The sequence below is a fragment of the Sylvia atricapilla genome, chromosome 2 (genome assembly GCF_009819655.1).
Source record: "Sylvia atricapilla isolate bSylAtr1 chromosome 2, bSylAtr1.pri, whole genome shotgun sequence".
Classification (NCBI taxonomy): Eukaryota; Metazoa; Chordata; class Aves; order Passeriformes; family Sylviidae; genus Sylvia; species Sylvia atricapilla.
The window spans coordinates 11071239-11084927 of NC_089141.1; the positions used below are offsets into that span (position 1 = coordinate 11071239).

The 13689-nt window shown below is 39.9% G+C and overlaps 1 protein-coding gene across 1 annotated transcript in view; it reads left to right on the forward strand.

The window, feature by feature from the left end:
* Positions 1–3650: 3650 nt before the first annotated feature.
* EPHA3 (EPH receptor A3) overlaps positions 3651–13689 on the forward strand; it is a 168678-nt gene continuing 158639 nt past the window's right edge. Inside the window, 1 exon segment of the mRNA XM_066340812.1 lies at positions 3651–3698. Within this exon segment, the coding sequence (XP_066196909.1) occupies positions 3694–3698 (5 nt within the window). The 5' untranslated portion in view covers positions 3651–3693.

A 13689-nucleotide genomic window follows, 5' to 3' on the forward strand; every position in this document is an offset into this window, starting at 1 on the left:
TTTAGGGGTGTGCTGCATTGGCAGAAATACTGCATTCTGGTGTGGTGAACAGGGCTCTTGTACTGGAGAACCAGATCACTGATTGTCAGAGTCAGAAGTCATGGCTGCTCATCTTAATACCAGTAAATCCTCTTTTAGAATTGCCACTAGCTTTAAATCAAGTTAATTACATGATGGGAACCAATGCAGGACACTGAGACAGTTAGACAGTGCTTTATTTATTTACTTAAAGTTGCTTTATGCTCCTCTGTGTCTCCTCAGCACAACCAGGAATCCTTTCCAAGGCATTCTGTTGGAAAGAATTATCAGTAGCAATGAAACTGTTCAGCTTTTTAAGAGTTACCCCTGGTAACTGGCTGGTCAACCTCAGGGATTTTTGTAGGAATCAGCTGAGTGATGGTCACACAGTTTTGCAGGGAGGAGTTGGTACAAGGAGAGCAAATGAGTTGTGTGAGAAACTCATAAACTTCTTTCATCTAGTAAATACGTGGCTATAGGCATTTGTGGGATATTTAAGTATTGGCTTCCATTTAACTTTAATAGTATGTGGAAAAACAAATGAGGATGACACTGAAAAAAGCCTGCCAGTGAGGATCTGACTGAGTACATCTTCATGAAACACTTCATGAATTGGTTCACAAAATGGACCTGACCAAGTGTTATATTTTGTTACACTAAAGTATCTATCAGCATTAAAAGAAGTTGGCAATGAGTTAATGTAGGAATAAAGTGCTTGAGTGAAGTTTTGCATTTTTACTTTTTACCTAACCATCCAAATCCATAAAAAAAATAAATCAGACAATGACTTTCTAACCCATTCTTTATGTATTTCTTATGTCTTAGTGTAGGGAAATGCTATTTTCTCACCCAGTTTCCAGATGAATATGTAGTGTTAGGACATACAATGACAATACATACCATTGATTTTCCCAGTCATTTTTGTGTAGAGACCAGGATTGCATCTTCTAAGTTCTGTACTATTGTTTCCTCTCTCTCGAAGTGTGCAACTCTCTTGAAGTCATAGGGAAAATGAGTGCCCTAGAAGCTTTTATCAGGAAGAGGAAGGTGTTTTTTTTTCAGGTTATTACTTGAAAGGAAATATGTTTTTTGCATTTTAGATACTATTAAAGAACAGCACAACATCCATCTGAACCAGATACCTCCTGTAGCCAGTGTGAAAAGCTCTCTTGTAAGGACTTGTAAAATGTAATGAGACAGGTTTGAGCATGCAAAAGTAATGGTTCCAGTTTGAAGGAGATGAGGAAAGTAGAATGAAGGAGAGGAGCTGAAAAGTTATTCTTAACTTCATAGATTGGATCCTATGATGTCGAGTTGTCCCATGGCAGGGGCACCTACCTGTGGTGGGGACACTGAATATTTAATTGCCAGCCATGCCCTGTTGTGATGCCTGTGAGGGCAAGCTGGACCTGCTGGGCAGATCTAGAGAGGGGAAACTACCTCCAGGCTGTGGGTCCATTGCCTGGTTATGTTTTGCAGATGAAACTAAAGAGTTTGGATTGAGTTCAATAATTTTAGAGTGGCTGCAATCATGTTTTCAGGAAGCTCGTTCTGAAAGAATAAATATATCACTTAAGTTTCCTCCTGAGGGGTTTGCCTCAGCCACTTCTTGTCAAGTGATTTTCCTCAGGAGTCGCTCTTCCCTCAGCACCGTGCAGTGCAGATGCACAGATCTGTCCCATCCTGGGAGATGCAGAATCTGTGGGAATTTGTACATACAAAAAACGAGAAGTGTGCTTTTTCCTTCTGAATTTTTATTGCTGTTTCCTTTTTATGGAGGCAAACTTTGCCTGCCTAAGGCCCTGTGCACTCAATAAAGGACTGACTGGTTTTTCTTTGTGTATGGGATTGAGGACTTGATTCAGAGCTAAGAAATATGTAGCACTGGATTAGGTTCTTTCTGTAAGATTAGTAAAGATATTTTGTTTATTGATGTAGATAAAACAATGCTATTGTTTTCTTTTAAAGGGGGGTATAACTGCAGGAGGAAACATTTTTCCCACATAAATGGCAGAGCAGCTCAGTCATGGCAGTGTAGCAGTGCACATATATCCATACAAAACACAAGTATGTCTGCACACAAATGTAGAAAATATGTTTATTTATGGTTCTTTATAGCACAGTCTTATTTCTAATACTGTACACCTGTGTCTCCTTCTGTACAACCTGGTTAACAGTAAAAATAATGCCATCAGAGCTCTGTTTTTTTTTAAGTGGTGTCCAAAGTTAAACAGCAGTTAAAAAGAGAATGATTAAATAATACAAGTAGCTTAACCCAGCTGATTCATAGATATTCTCCCTGATTTTTTTTTTTCTTCCTATTCTTCTGTTTACTTGGAGCACCGATGCTCAGGCCATCTGGTTCTGGGGACAGTGACAACCCTTCAGGTTGACAAACAGAAGATGAAGTTTCTCCAGTGGCCACCTCTAATAGATCTGTCATTGTCAGGTGTTAAAATGTCCAAGCATATGCTGAGATTTATTTCATTTCTCATTATCAGTAATTTCCATACTGAAGGGGAAAAAAAATAAAGAGGTTGTGGGGGGTGGTGAACATGCCCAACGAAAGTAAGCTCAGATTGCAAGCAATAAATGTTACACTGTTACCATGCTGAGTAGTAATACTTCATTAGTTTATATAGAGGCGATTTTCTTTTGTATAATATTTTGTATAAATTCACCTGTTCTGCTTCATGTTGATAAGCAAGTGGTTACTTAGGGAAGTGTGTGATCCAACACTCGGAGACTGTATGGCCAAGATGAGGAAAAGAATTTATTTCTGTACTTGTAGGAAATAAATAAATGCCAAAGAAGAATATCCTTTAATTGGGGTGTATGTATTTACTTTAAATGTCCATCGTGTCTAAAAATAGGTATAAACCCACAGAGATTTGATTGACTGGAAAATGCCTGTTGGACTATTTACAAATAAAATCTTCCTTCTCATCCTGAAAATTATTGCATGGCTCAAAAAAACCCAAAAAACCCCAAGGTAACAACAAGATTAGCAATCAATTGATGGCCCTCTTTAAAAGCAGGTTTTTCTGAACTTGTAACATTGTAAATAATTACTTTTGTAACTAATGTGTTACACATGACATTTAGAAAAGGCAATTTGAGAACAAATTAGCTCAGAAGCAAGAAAGAACTGCAGGAAGGACTTTAATCAGCTTTTGTTATTTATCCCTGTATTCTGAGAAAATGATAGATGCCAAATACATGCCTTTAATCGAATAATGATTTAAATATTCAGATCTCACCGTTTCAGTTAGATGCAGTGACCCAAATTTGAGTCATCCGAGGGGAAAACGCTGTGGTTTGTGCAGCTGATAGAGGAGTTCTGTTCCCACCCCCTGCTGCAATTAATTTAGCCAGTGATCCATTGTTTGTTTTTGGTCACTTTCCTGGTTTTCAGAAGTTGCCCTGTCTGCTGTGTTTTAAGCTAAACAAGCGATCCTTTTCATTTGTCTGTCTTTTTCTTCTCTGCCAGGCCACCTGAACAAATCAACTGCTCACAGGGTCCTCAAATAAACACAGCTCTGGGTGTGGGTAACTGATGTTAACTGGGCAGAGGCAAAGGAAACTCACTCCTCTTCCTTGTGTCTTCTTTTGTAGTTAATCTGCTGGATTCAAAAACAATTCAAGGAGAGCTGGGCTGGATCTCCTACCCGTCACATGGGGTGAGTTCATGAGAGTGTGAAATGGAAGAGTGCTGCTACAGACCAATGTGCTCTTTAACCATTGTTTCCTCTTCAGAGGACACCATGCAGTAAGGCTTTGGAGCTTCAAAAATAATCTGCTCTCAACTTCCAAAATAAGGTTTTACACAGCTGTGGGGCCTTCTCTTTAGAACACACATCCCACTGTAGGTAAACCCCAGGAAGAGCTCATTCCTAGGGGAGAAACATGATGGCAAGAGGTGCACTGAACAACAGCAGCAAAAAGTTCTCTTTAGGTGCTGCTCCTTCTCTATGGTGAAGTGTATTTCTAAAAGAGATCATGGCTCTGCTTCATGGTGTTGCTTGCTAATTTGTTCAGATGGAATTAATGGAAGGTAAAAAATGTGTAGATATAAGTGGCTGATGTAAGTATTTGTTTAGAACTTTTGTGCTGAATTGTTGCTAAACTGTTCAAGTTATGGCTTGAAGTATTACTACAGAAAGGTCTAAATAATATTCTGGAGGTGGTTGGTGGTTGTTTTGTTTACCTTGTATCCAGATCTAATTAAACTAGAGGTTCTATTGGAAGATTTAGAAGTGCAGTCTCAAAGCACCTGTGCTTTGCTAACTCCATCATTTGTAGTTTTTGCAGGCAGACTCTTTAAAAAAATTCTTGGTAACATAATATTGATGACTAAATAGTGCATATCTGTCTAGTGCTGCTGCTATGTGCCCACTCCCCACCTGCATGTCTCTGTGGAATGTGTGTTTGTGTGTAGGAACATCCCATTGCTCTTTCTGCATTACATTGTGCAGATATGCAGGATAACTCTTGCATTCCTGCATTGTTTCCCCAAATACAAAAAAACCCTTTGGCAAGTTTGAATCCACTGTCCAGAGCTACCCTTGCTCTCAGAGAAGGCTGAACCATCAAGTTTTTTCTGAAAGAAAGCACCTGTGAGACTTTCTGCTGCTGTTCTGTTTTTTTTTTTTTTTTTTTTTTTTTTTTTTTTTTTTTTTTTTTTATGGTAGCTTTGGCAAGCTGTTGATTCACCTTTATCACTTTTTACAGAATCAGTGTTAATAGTTGCCTTTGCATCTCTGCCTCATGGGATTGCTTTGCTAATGTTTAAGTTGTGCCTTCTTGATATTAAGGCATTATGCAGGTGTTTAGTAGTATTTAAAGATGAAGGTTTGGTTCATTTTTCGAGTTATGCATGGATCTCTTTGTGTCTCTGGATAAAATTGTTCATTCTCATGGGAAAGATGTGGGAAGAGGGTTCAAGTTTCTTCCTAGTGGCTTTTTCTGCTGTCTTTTCCCAACAAAAAACTCCTCTAAACAAGATGTCCAAGAGGGAACTCTCCAGCACTTTCTAGCTCATCAGGGTTTTTTTTTCTTGTTTTCACTTGCATTTTTTTTTTTGTGAAGCCTTTCTCTCCCAAGCCTCCCGCTGTCCTCTGCTTTGCTCCCTTGCTCTGTTCAGATCCTTGCAGCTGTGCAGATCTGCTGCTCTGCTCCCTGCAGCTGTGTCTCCCCTGCCTTGGATGCCTAAAACAGTTGGTAGGGAATGATGCAGGGTATCAGGGGGCTATAAGGAAAACAGATGTGCTGCATTACCCCCACCAAAAAGGGCCCCTGCATCTGTCAAGGCCAATTTTATGGCTTCTGCAAGTTTTTGTCAGGTAAATCCAGCCCAACTTGTTGTTTGTGTGTGTTTGTACATGCTGTTCCTATTTACTGCCATATCCACGGATATTGAAGCCAAAGTAATAATGGAATTTCACTGATGTTCTTACAATGTAATGAATCCTTAGTTAAAAATCGCATGGCAGTAAATTAATGTAGATCATATGCTGTGACTGTTTTTGGAAGAGAACTGAGGCTCTAGACTGAAGTCTTCAAAATACCTTGAAATTTTAAGCTTACATATTGAAATATAGATGTAAAGTACAGAAATAACAATGTTTGTCCTATCCCAATTGGCATTTTGCTGTAAAATGGTGACAACTTGAATATCGTGTGAGAGAGGCGCCTTCTTCTTACAGTCCTTTATTTATAGTCAATTAATTAAACCTGGTAAATATGGCTGTGTCTGTCTCTGAGCTAACTAAAATATGAACTTAAACTTCAGTGGAAAAACATTATAATAAAGATGTCACATCATATTGAAAGATTGCTAATAGCAGAGCAGTGATTTACAAGGTAAAGCTGATAGAGCTGCACTGGAGGCTGTGACTCACAAATGAGAATATTGGTGCTGTGCCAATTCCTCTCGAGCGTGCAGCAGCATTCACCTAAATGTCAGTACACCAAAGCTGGTGACTTACACAGTTTTTAAAAATAACTTAACTGAAGTGTTTAACAAACCTCTTACTAGGTTAATAATTTTATCCTGTTGTTACATGATATTGATTGATTGATTTCTGGCAAAATGACCCGAATTGATCGGCTCTTTTTTCCAGCATTCAAGGGTTCTTCTTTATTTCTTTAAATAGGACTTGGGCATATGTAATAATAGCTTTCCAGAAATTCCTGAATATTCATGTTAAGGTTTGTAGCTCATTTGTATTCAGGGGTTTGTGTGCCCCACATGAGGACGCTGTAATGGCAGTGGTTTAGACTCTGGTGAGTAATATCACCCTGGAAGAATGTGATCTCTCCTTGAACCATCCCACACAGCCACAGCCTTGGCTCCAGGAACACTGGTCTGGTCAAGCTCATTAAAACCCCTCCAGCATAAAGCATTGGCCCCTCTAGATAGCAAGGCACAAGAATTAAAAAATATAATAGCAGGTTTTGCTGATGCTTGAGCATGACTGGCAGCAGCCACAAGGCCTCTGTCCTGTGCCACCATCCCCAGCACCTGCCCAGGCAACCTTTTTGTGATGCCAGTCAGTCAAACCCCAGCTCCATTTCTATAGATTTCATTAAAAGGGAAAGAAAGAAGAGCTGCTTATTCTGTGCAGAGTATATTATTGATATGCTGATTAAGCATAATGCAAATGATCATTAACCGTAATTCACATAAATTACTGCAGCACAGATGTGGGGGTTGGGAGGATAAAGCAAGTCACTTTAATAATATACAAGAGAAATGTGATGGATAATTCATACAGGACAAAAGGAGTACAGTCTAACCCTGCTCTGCATATTCATGGAAAGAATTGTATTGGTTTCAGCATCATTTTTTAGGGAGAAAGATGTATCTGACTCCCGCTCTGGTTTTTTTTGGTGAAGTTTGAAAAAAATACATTAGTGACATAATCTCAGTCCATCGTTCTGCAGTCATTCAGCTTGTGACTCAATCTTTACGTGTTTATTAGTCAAGCTTATGGACTTGAAATTTTGGTCATTTTTTTTTCATGCAGTCAGTACAAGAGTAACAGAAATCACTCTTATCTTGTTTGTTTGTAGCTAGAGAAGGGAATGCTGTGGCATTTTTTTTTACCATCACGTAAAATATAATTGTTAAAAAAGAAACCAAACCAAGTCAGGAAAAACAACCACAACAGAAACAACTCCAACAAAAAAAAACCCGAACCTCAGTGAGTTCTGTACATGGCTAAAGTAAGTAAAACGTAGGCAAAACTTAAAAGACTGATTGGAAAAAATAATGATTCTGTCTTTACTCTGACAACTTTTTAAATCCCTGAGTTTCTTCAGGAACATTAAAATTTTTTGAGAGCTGGCCATATACTTCTGGACACGTAATTAGAAATCTGGTGTGGATAACTTGGCTTTTTCTTAGTGGTCACTCTGATGGTCATTTGAACAACTCAAGCTGATCATTTGAGTAATGGAAACTGGTTCATCAGTATTTGAGGAGAGAAGGGTAACATTCCCTGCTCCCCTAATAGCTGGGGTGTCCTGGGCAAAGCTAGAGCCTGCGTTGACTGAGATAATGAGAGTTTTTCCCATCAACCAAAAATGGGGTTAGAATAAAAAAAAAAAAAAATCCAAGCTAAAGTGAGGAAAATGCCTGCTTTCTTATATTTCAAAAGCCTGAAAGTAGTTTGTCACATTAGCCTGCACTGCTGCCTACCCAGGCTGCTGGCAGCTTCCTTGGTTTCGTTTGTTCTGCTTTCAATAGATGGCTAATGTGTGGCACTATAAAAACTTTTGGGTCTTTTCTCTTTGTGGGATATCATGGACAGAATGACTGCAGAAGAGCCTGACTTCCATAAGGATGTCCCTTGTCAATAGGTGAAGGTAGAGGAGAATCTCTGCAGGGTATATCCTGGCTCTGATGAAGGTGCACTCAAATAAATGTCATTCAAGAATCAGTTTCTCAGGCCACTGGGACTGGGAAGTTTCTCTGTTTAATGCAGAAGACATTTTGAAGATTAATAAGTATTTCCATGAGGTTTGTTTTCCCACAGCTTTGTGTCTTGATGTTAATTGCATCCTGTTCTGTGGAAGGTTTGGGTTCGTTTTGTTTTTTGGGTTTTTTTTTGGTAGGTCCAGTGGGTTTCCTTGTGACATGCTTCAGCTTTCCCCTCAGCTGGGCAGAGTTTTTCTTCTCTGCACAAATCACATATTTTCATATCACTGTGGAACCTGCCAAAACCCCCAAAAACTGGCCAAAAATAATACAAAAATTTATCAAACGCCTCATTTTAGGGTTTTTTGATGCTGATTGACATCTTAGTCTGTGTTTATTTTCTGTCTGACACCAAACTTGACAACTTCTAAGCAGTGCTGTGTATAAACTGGGCAGTGTTGCTGAAATCACTAGGTGGTTGTGAAAGTGAGTTTCAAAGTGAATGCAGTGATATCAAACAATTGGTATGAGACAAAAGACTGAAACTTAAAGATAGCTTTGTAAAATAAAAAATTAAGTCCTTGTTTTAAAAATGAAACCAATCATGTTATACTATATACTTTCTTTTTCCTATCCATTAGCAGTGGAATTTCCTTAGTACTTCTTAAAACAATGTGTTCTGTTAAAATCAAGATTTATGTGTTTTGCCTGAGCTCTGGTCTCCTTACAACTTCATACTGTTACCCTGCCTTCCAAAATTTGTGTATCATGTCTGAAATGCAGGCAGACTGTTGTGATGATTGCAAGTCAAATGAACCACTTGGGATTCTGGTTTTGTGATTCATAGACTTTGCTTCATCTTACAGTGTGTGGCTGACTGGACTTTTTTTTTTTTTTTTTTTTTTTTTTTTTTTTTTTAAATATGCTCATTTTTTTCACTTCAGTATGTGCTTTTGAGGTGCACTGAAAGTGTATTTGTTTCACTTGATTATCCTTTTTTCAAAATAGTGAAAATTTCAAAAAATAAGAGCTTTCATTAATTTTTCCTTTTACCTTCAGTTTTCTGTAACCAAATGTGTTGTTTCTCATTTTTAGACTTCTTATTTTCTTTCTCCTCTAATAAAACTCTCTGAATGTTCTACTGTAAAGTGAATGATTTTGCTTTGGAGAGGAACAGATTAAAGTTTTGCTTGATTTTTGAATATTTCAAGGTCTCTTCATTTACACTCAGAGCCTTGAATCAGAATGCAGTAGTGGTTTCTTCAGTTTGTGGGTGCTGCTTTTACACAAAACCTGAATTAGGAAAAATGAAAATTTTTCCCCTGATCCTGATAGATCTTTCTTGTAGCAATATAAAGCTATGAGATAGGCCAGATAAATATGTTAATTTTGTAAATATTGTTACATTCACGACTGATTTTGAATAAATGTGAGTTTTGTTGGTCTTTTCGGAAGCAGTGTGTGGGTAGTCAGTGACAGTGTATTTTTGGTGTATTTTAGCTGATTTTGACTCGTCTTTCAACTGTGCACTGTCTTCTGCTGCTTGCATTAGGCCTGCGTTTAAAAGGGAAGTTTGAATCAAAAAAACTTAAGTTGACTAAAGAAATAAAGGAAATGCTTTGGGAAGGAAAAAAAAAAAAAAAAGTTAAACATTTTTATGCAGAATTTTATGCATCCCCTGGTCTTGTTAGGAATTGTTACCAGAGAGCAATGCCTTCCTTTCTAATGTGGAGTACTGTAATATTCTGTATAGTCTGTAATATTCTGTAATATACTGTAATAAGATGTGTTATTTTGATAATTGTAGTCTGCATTGCATTAATTTGAAAAATTCAATGTGATCATAATGGTGCTGTGTTTTGGTATATTTTTCAACAGCTTTTAAGTTGATCTAAAGTAGAAACTGCTAGTTTCAATGATTATTAAGGGAGGGAGGCTTTTTTTTTTCTACTTTTGTTACTATGTTACTTTAAATAATGAGATTTCTATTAACAAATAATTATAACAACATGAAGAAAAAGTACAAAAAGGGCATTGTCCTTTTATAATAGTTTACAATGAAAAATATAGACACACTCCCTGTATTTCATTAGCCTCATCAGTCCCTTTATTTACTGGTAATAAGGTTGCTGAAGGTTGGATATCAGTTTTCTGTGGTTTCAAATAAAAAGGAAAGAACAAGTTTTGGCTTTTGTTCTAAGAGTTAAATAAAGATCTTATTCAAAATTGGAAATGCAGATACTTCAGCTTCTAATTTTCCCTTTTAACTTACAAAGCTTAGAAGCAACATCATTCTCCTCATGCCCCTCATGGGCAGAATTTTATTTCTGTCAGCATAAATCCAGGCCATTTGTGAAAAGTTCTCTCCAATGGTCTCATCGCCATGAGGTATTTTTCATTTTGTAAAGAAACGCTTACTTCATAATTTTATTCTTTTGTGCCGGATTTATTTGCATAAACCAGAATACAACAAAGTAAATACAGGAGCTGTCATGAAATGCAATAATATTTACCACAGGGGCACACTGCAGTCGGTTTTAAACCTCAAGTCCACCAAGACAAGCAATTCCCATCTCCATTAAAAATGCCAATAGATGTTTTCTCCTGATAGCTTTGCTATGGTTGTACTTATGGTCTCAATAGTTCGGGTAGGTAGTTTATTCTGGATTTTCTTTCTTTTTCCCCCAAATATCTGTGAGCATTCAGCGAGAGATGACTCACAGTTCTAGAGGAGTATTTTCTGCGGGATGAAGTGCTTTTAGACAGAAATTGGGAGTGGGCACGAAGGCCGCTGGTGGCTCTGCAGGGTGAAGGAGAGAGATTTGCAGGGTGGTTCAAGGCAGTAGACACGCGTTGCTTGATTTCCCCCTTCCTCCAGTTTTTCAGAGTTGTTAGTAAAAATACTTGGAGCGTTGTCTGTTAATTAATGTCCTCATTTCGCCCGCTCTCCCTTGCTCGGAGTGGCTGGCGGCGGCGGGGCAGGAGCGGCGGGGGCATCGCGCAGCGCCGGGCCGGAGGGACACGGGGACAAAGGGACGTGGTCTGTCAAAGGGACGTGGCCTGTCCTTGCTTCCGTGCCCCGGACACCCTCACCCCGGCGCTGGGGGCTCTGCGGCACACACAGGGACGGGCCGGCTCGGGCAGAGTGGTGTGCGCTCCCGGGGATGTCGGTGTCCCACGGCCCGCCTGGCTCCGGGCGCAGCGGCCCCGCTTCCCGTCCCCGCTGCCGCTTCCCAGGCCCCATCCCGCCTCCCGTCCCCGCTCGGTGTCCCGGCAGGTGGCGGTGTCCCTGCGGCGGGGACCGGGATGCTGTCCCGCACCTCCCACCTCCGATTTAGGCAGGGTCTGGGTCCCTTGGGATAAAACCCATCTGGGTCCCTTGGGATGAACCGTCCGGCGGCAGCCCTCAGCCAGCGGCCAGTGCTGCAGCTCTCGGTGCCCTTGGTTTGGTGCTCGGAGCAGAAGGTGTCACGGTGAAACTCGTGGTTTGTGCTCATATTCTGCTTTTACCCAGCGGCTGAGCTCAGTGAGGGCTGTGTGCCCCGTGTGCAGGCACCATCTTACACGTAATAAGGCGATGAAATCTCAGCGTTTTTACTCGGTGACATCTGGCCGTTTCATCTGTGGGTTTCTCCTGCCTAACTGCGATTACCCGAACTTTATTTCCAGCTGTTTCCAGAGGCCCCAAAGGGCAGCTGGGTGGTTTGGTTGCTGCTTGTCTGTTAGCAGGAGGACGTGTGAATGAGTGCTGTGCTGCCGTGTGGTTTGTCGACAAGGAGGGGCAGTCAACACCAGCCTTCCTCAAGAGCCTGACAATTGATTTTAGTTGGACTCCAGGGGGGAAAAAAAAAAAAAAATAGAATTGCTCTGTGTTGGTGTTTTTAAACAAAATAAAAGCCTAACCCCAAAGTGAATCTCTTAAATCTAGAGGAAAGTTTTTGTTTGTAGTAGCTGAAACTTAGTTCCTAAATTGGATGTCTAGGTTTATATGCGGCACTTTCTGAGTAGAAAGGTAGGAAATAGTATTCCATATCAATTGTTTATCTTGGAATGTCAAAGGTAGATTTTGACCACTAATCCTTTAATTAGGGCCTGTTCAGACTTCATTGATACCAACAAAAGCATTATAGGGAATTAAGTTGGTTTAAGTTAATTCACCCACAAGTTATAACTGATGGGAGAGGGTGATAGTGTTGGTTGTGAGTCAGGCTGCAGAATAGCGTAAATCAGAATCTACTTTTCACTTGGAATCTTCATTAAAATGTTGTACTGAAATGGGTCTTATTTTCAGAGATGTAGATTACCAGAGACAAAATGTTGTTTAGGAGAGTTGCCAGGAGGCCATTTACTCCGTGCAGTCTCCTGCTTGGTGCAGGATTACTGGGAAGGTTCTATCAGGGCAGCAGCTTTGGTTTTGGATAGTGGAGTCTGAGGTTGGAGATATACCAGCCCCTCCAGGCAGCCTGTTTTAGTGCTGCCAGTGGGTAGAATTCTGCCAGATACCTAACCTGAATTTCTCAAGATGTATTTTATGGCTGTTTCCTCTTCTTACACCATCTGCTGTTACTGAGGAGAGTTTAACTCCCTTTCAAGTTGTTGCAGTCTGTAATGAGATCATTCCTTAGCTTTTTTCTTTTTACAAGATTGAACAATCCCTGTGTCTTGGCAGTGTATGTGTCCTCTAACTTGGTGTTGAACAATCCTATTAGGTGTGATGCCATACCCACTGCTATCCTGGCTTCCTTAATGGGCAGGTTGATATGGAAAACTTCTAGTAGGGTGGTGGAAAAATATCCAAGAATGGGATAAAGTATGAATGTAGGTGCTTTATCTGTGTAAGTGATCAAGTGCTTCAGTCTAGAAACACCTCACAGCAACACTGCACTTTAGTTTACATTCCTTTGACAACCCAGGGGTTTAACAAGTATAAGCTAAATGGGTTCTGGAGGGATTTCTTGAAAAGAAAGATAACAGCATAGTGTGGCTTATTCTTCACAGCTCCTAAAAATGAGAAATCTGGCCTTAAACTAACTTGTGATCGAAAAACTCCTATAATAGGAGACATGTTTGTCTAAAATCTTGAATGCTTTCAAGACCTTTTCCAATCTTAATAGCTCTTTCCATGATAGCAAAAAATCTTAAGATTGCATTTTCTGCTCAGAGGGGAGATTTTGTCTGTTTAAGATGCAGCAACAAAAGTGCTTTTTGGAAATTGAGTGGTTTGGGGTTTCTTTGTTTGTTTGGGTTTTTGTGGGGGTTTTGTTTGTTAAAAAAACCGAAACACTTTCTGTGGGTAAACAGGGTAGAACAGAAATAAAAAGGAGCTGAGGAAATTATGGCAGCTGAACTGAAGGTGAGAGCTCTGGGTATAGTGACATTAAACATTCAGGTCTATGTGGAGAGGTGTGAGGGTGAGTGAAGAATCAAAGAGTGGAGTGAAATCTCCAGAAAGTAACCTGGATTTAAATTGCGTATGGAGCTGTTTCTGCTGCCTTCCATCTGGAAGGCTTGGAGCTTCTTTCCCATGTGACAGTGGGGAATAAAGATGGCACAACAACCTTCATGTTCCAGAGAAAAGACAGGACCCTTTGGCTTTTTTGGGCAGGAGAGAGCTTGGGTTAACTCCTGGTTTCCCCGAGACTCTCACTTCATATTTCAGAGATTGATTCAGTGACATTTGTGCCTGTCACCTGTTCGAAGCTCTGCCTTTGTGCACCTCTGTAAACACTCGCTCAGAGTCCAAACAGTCA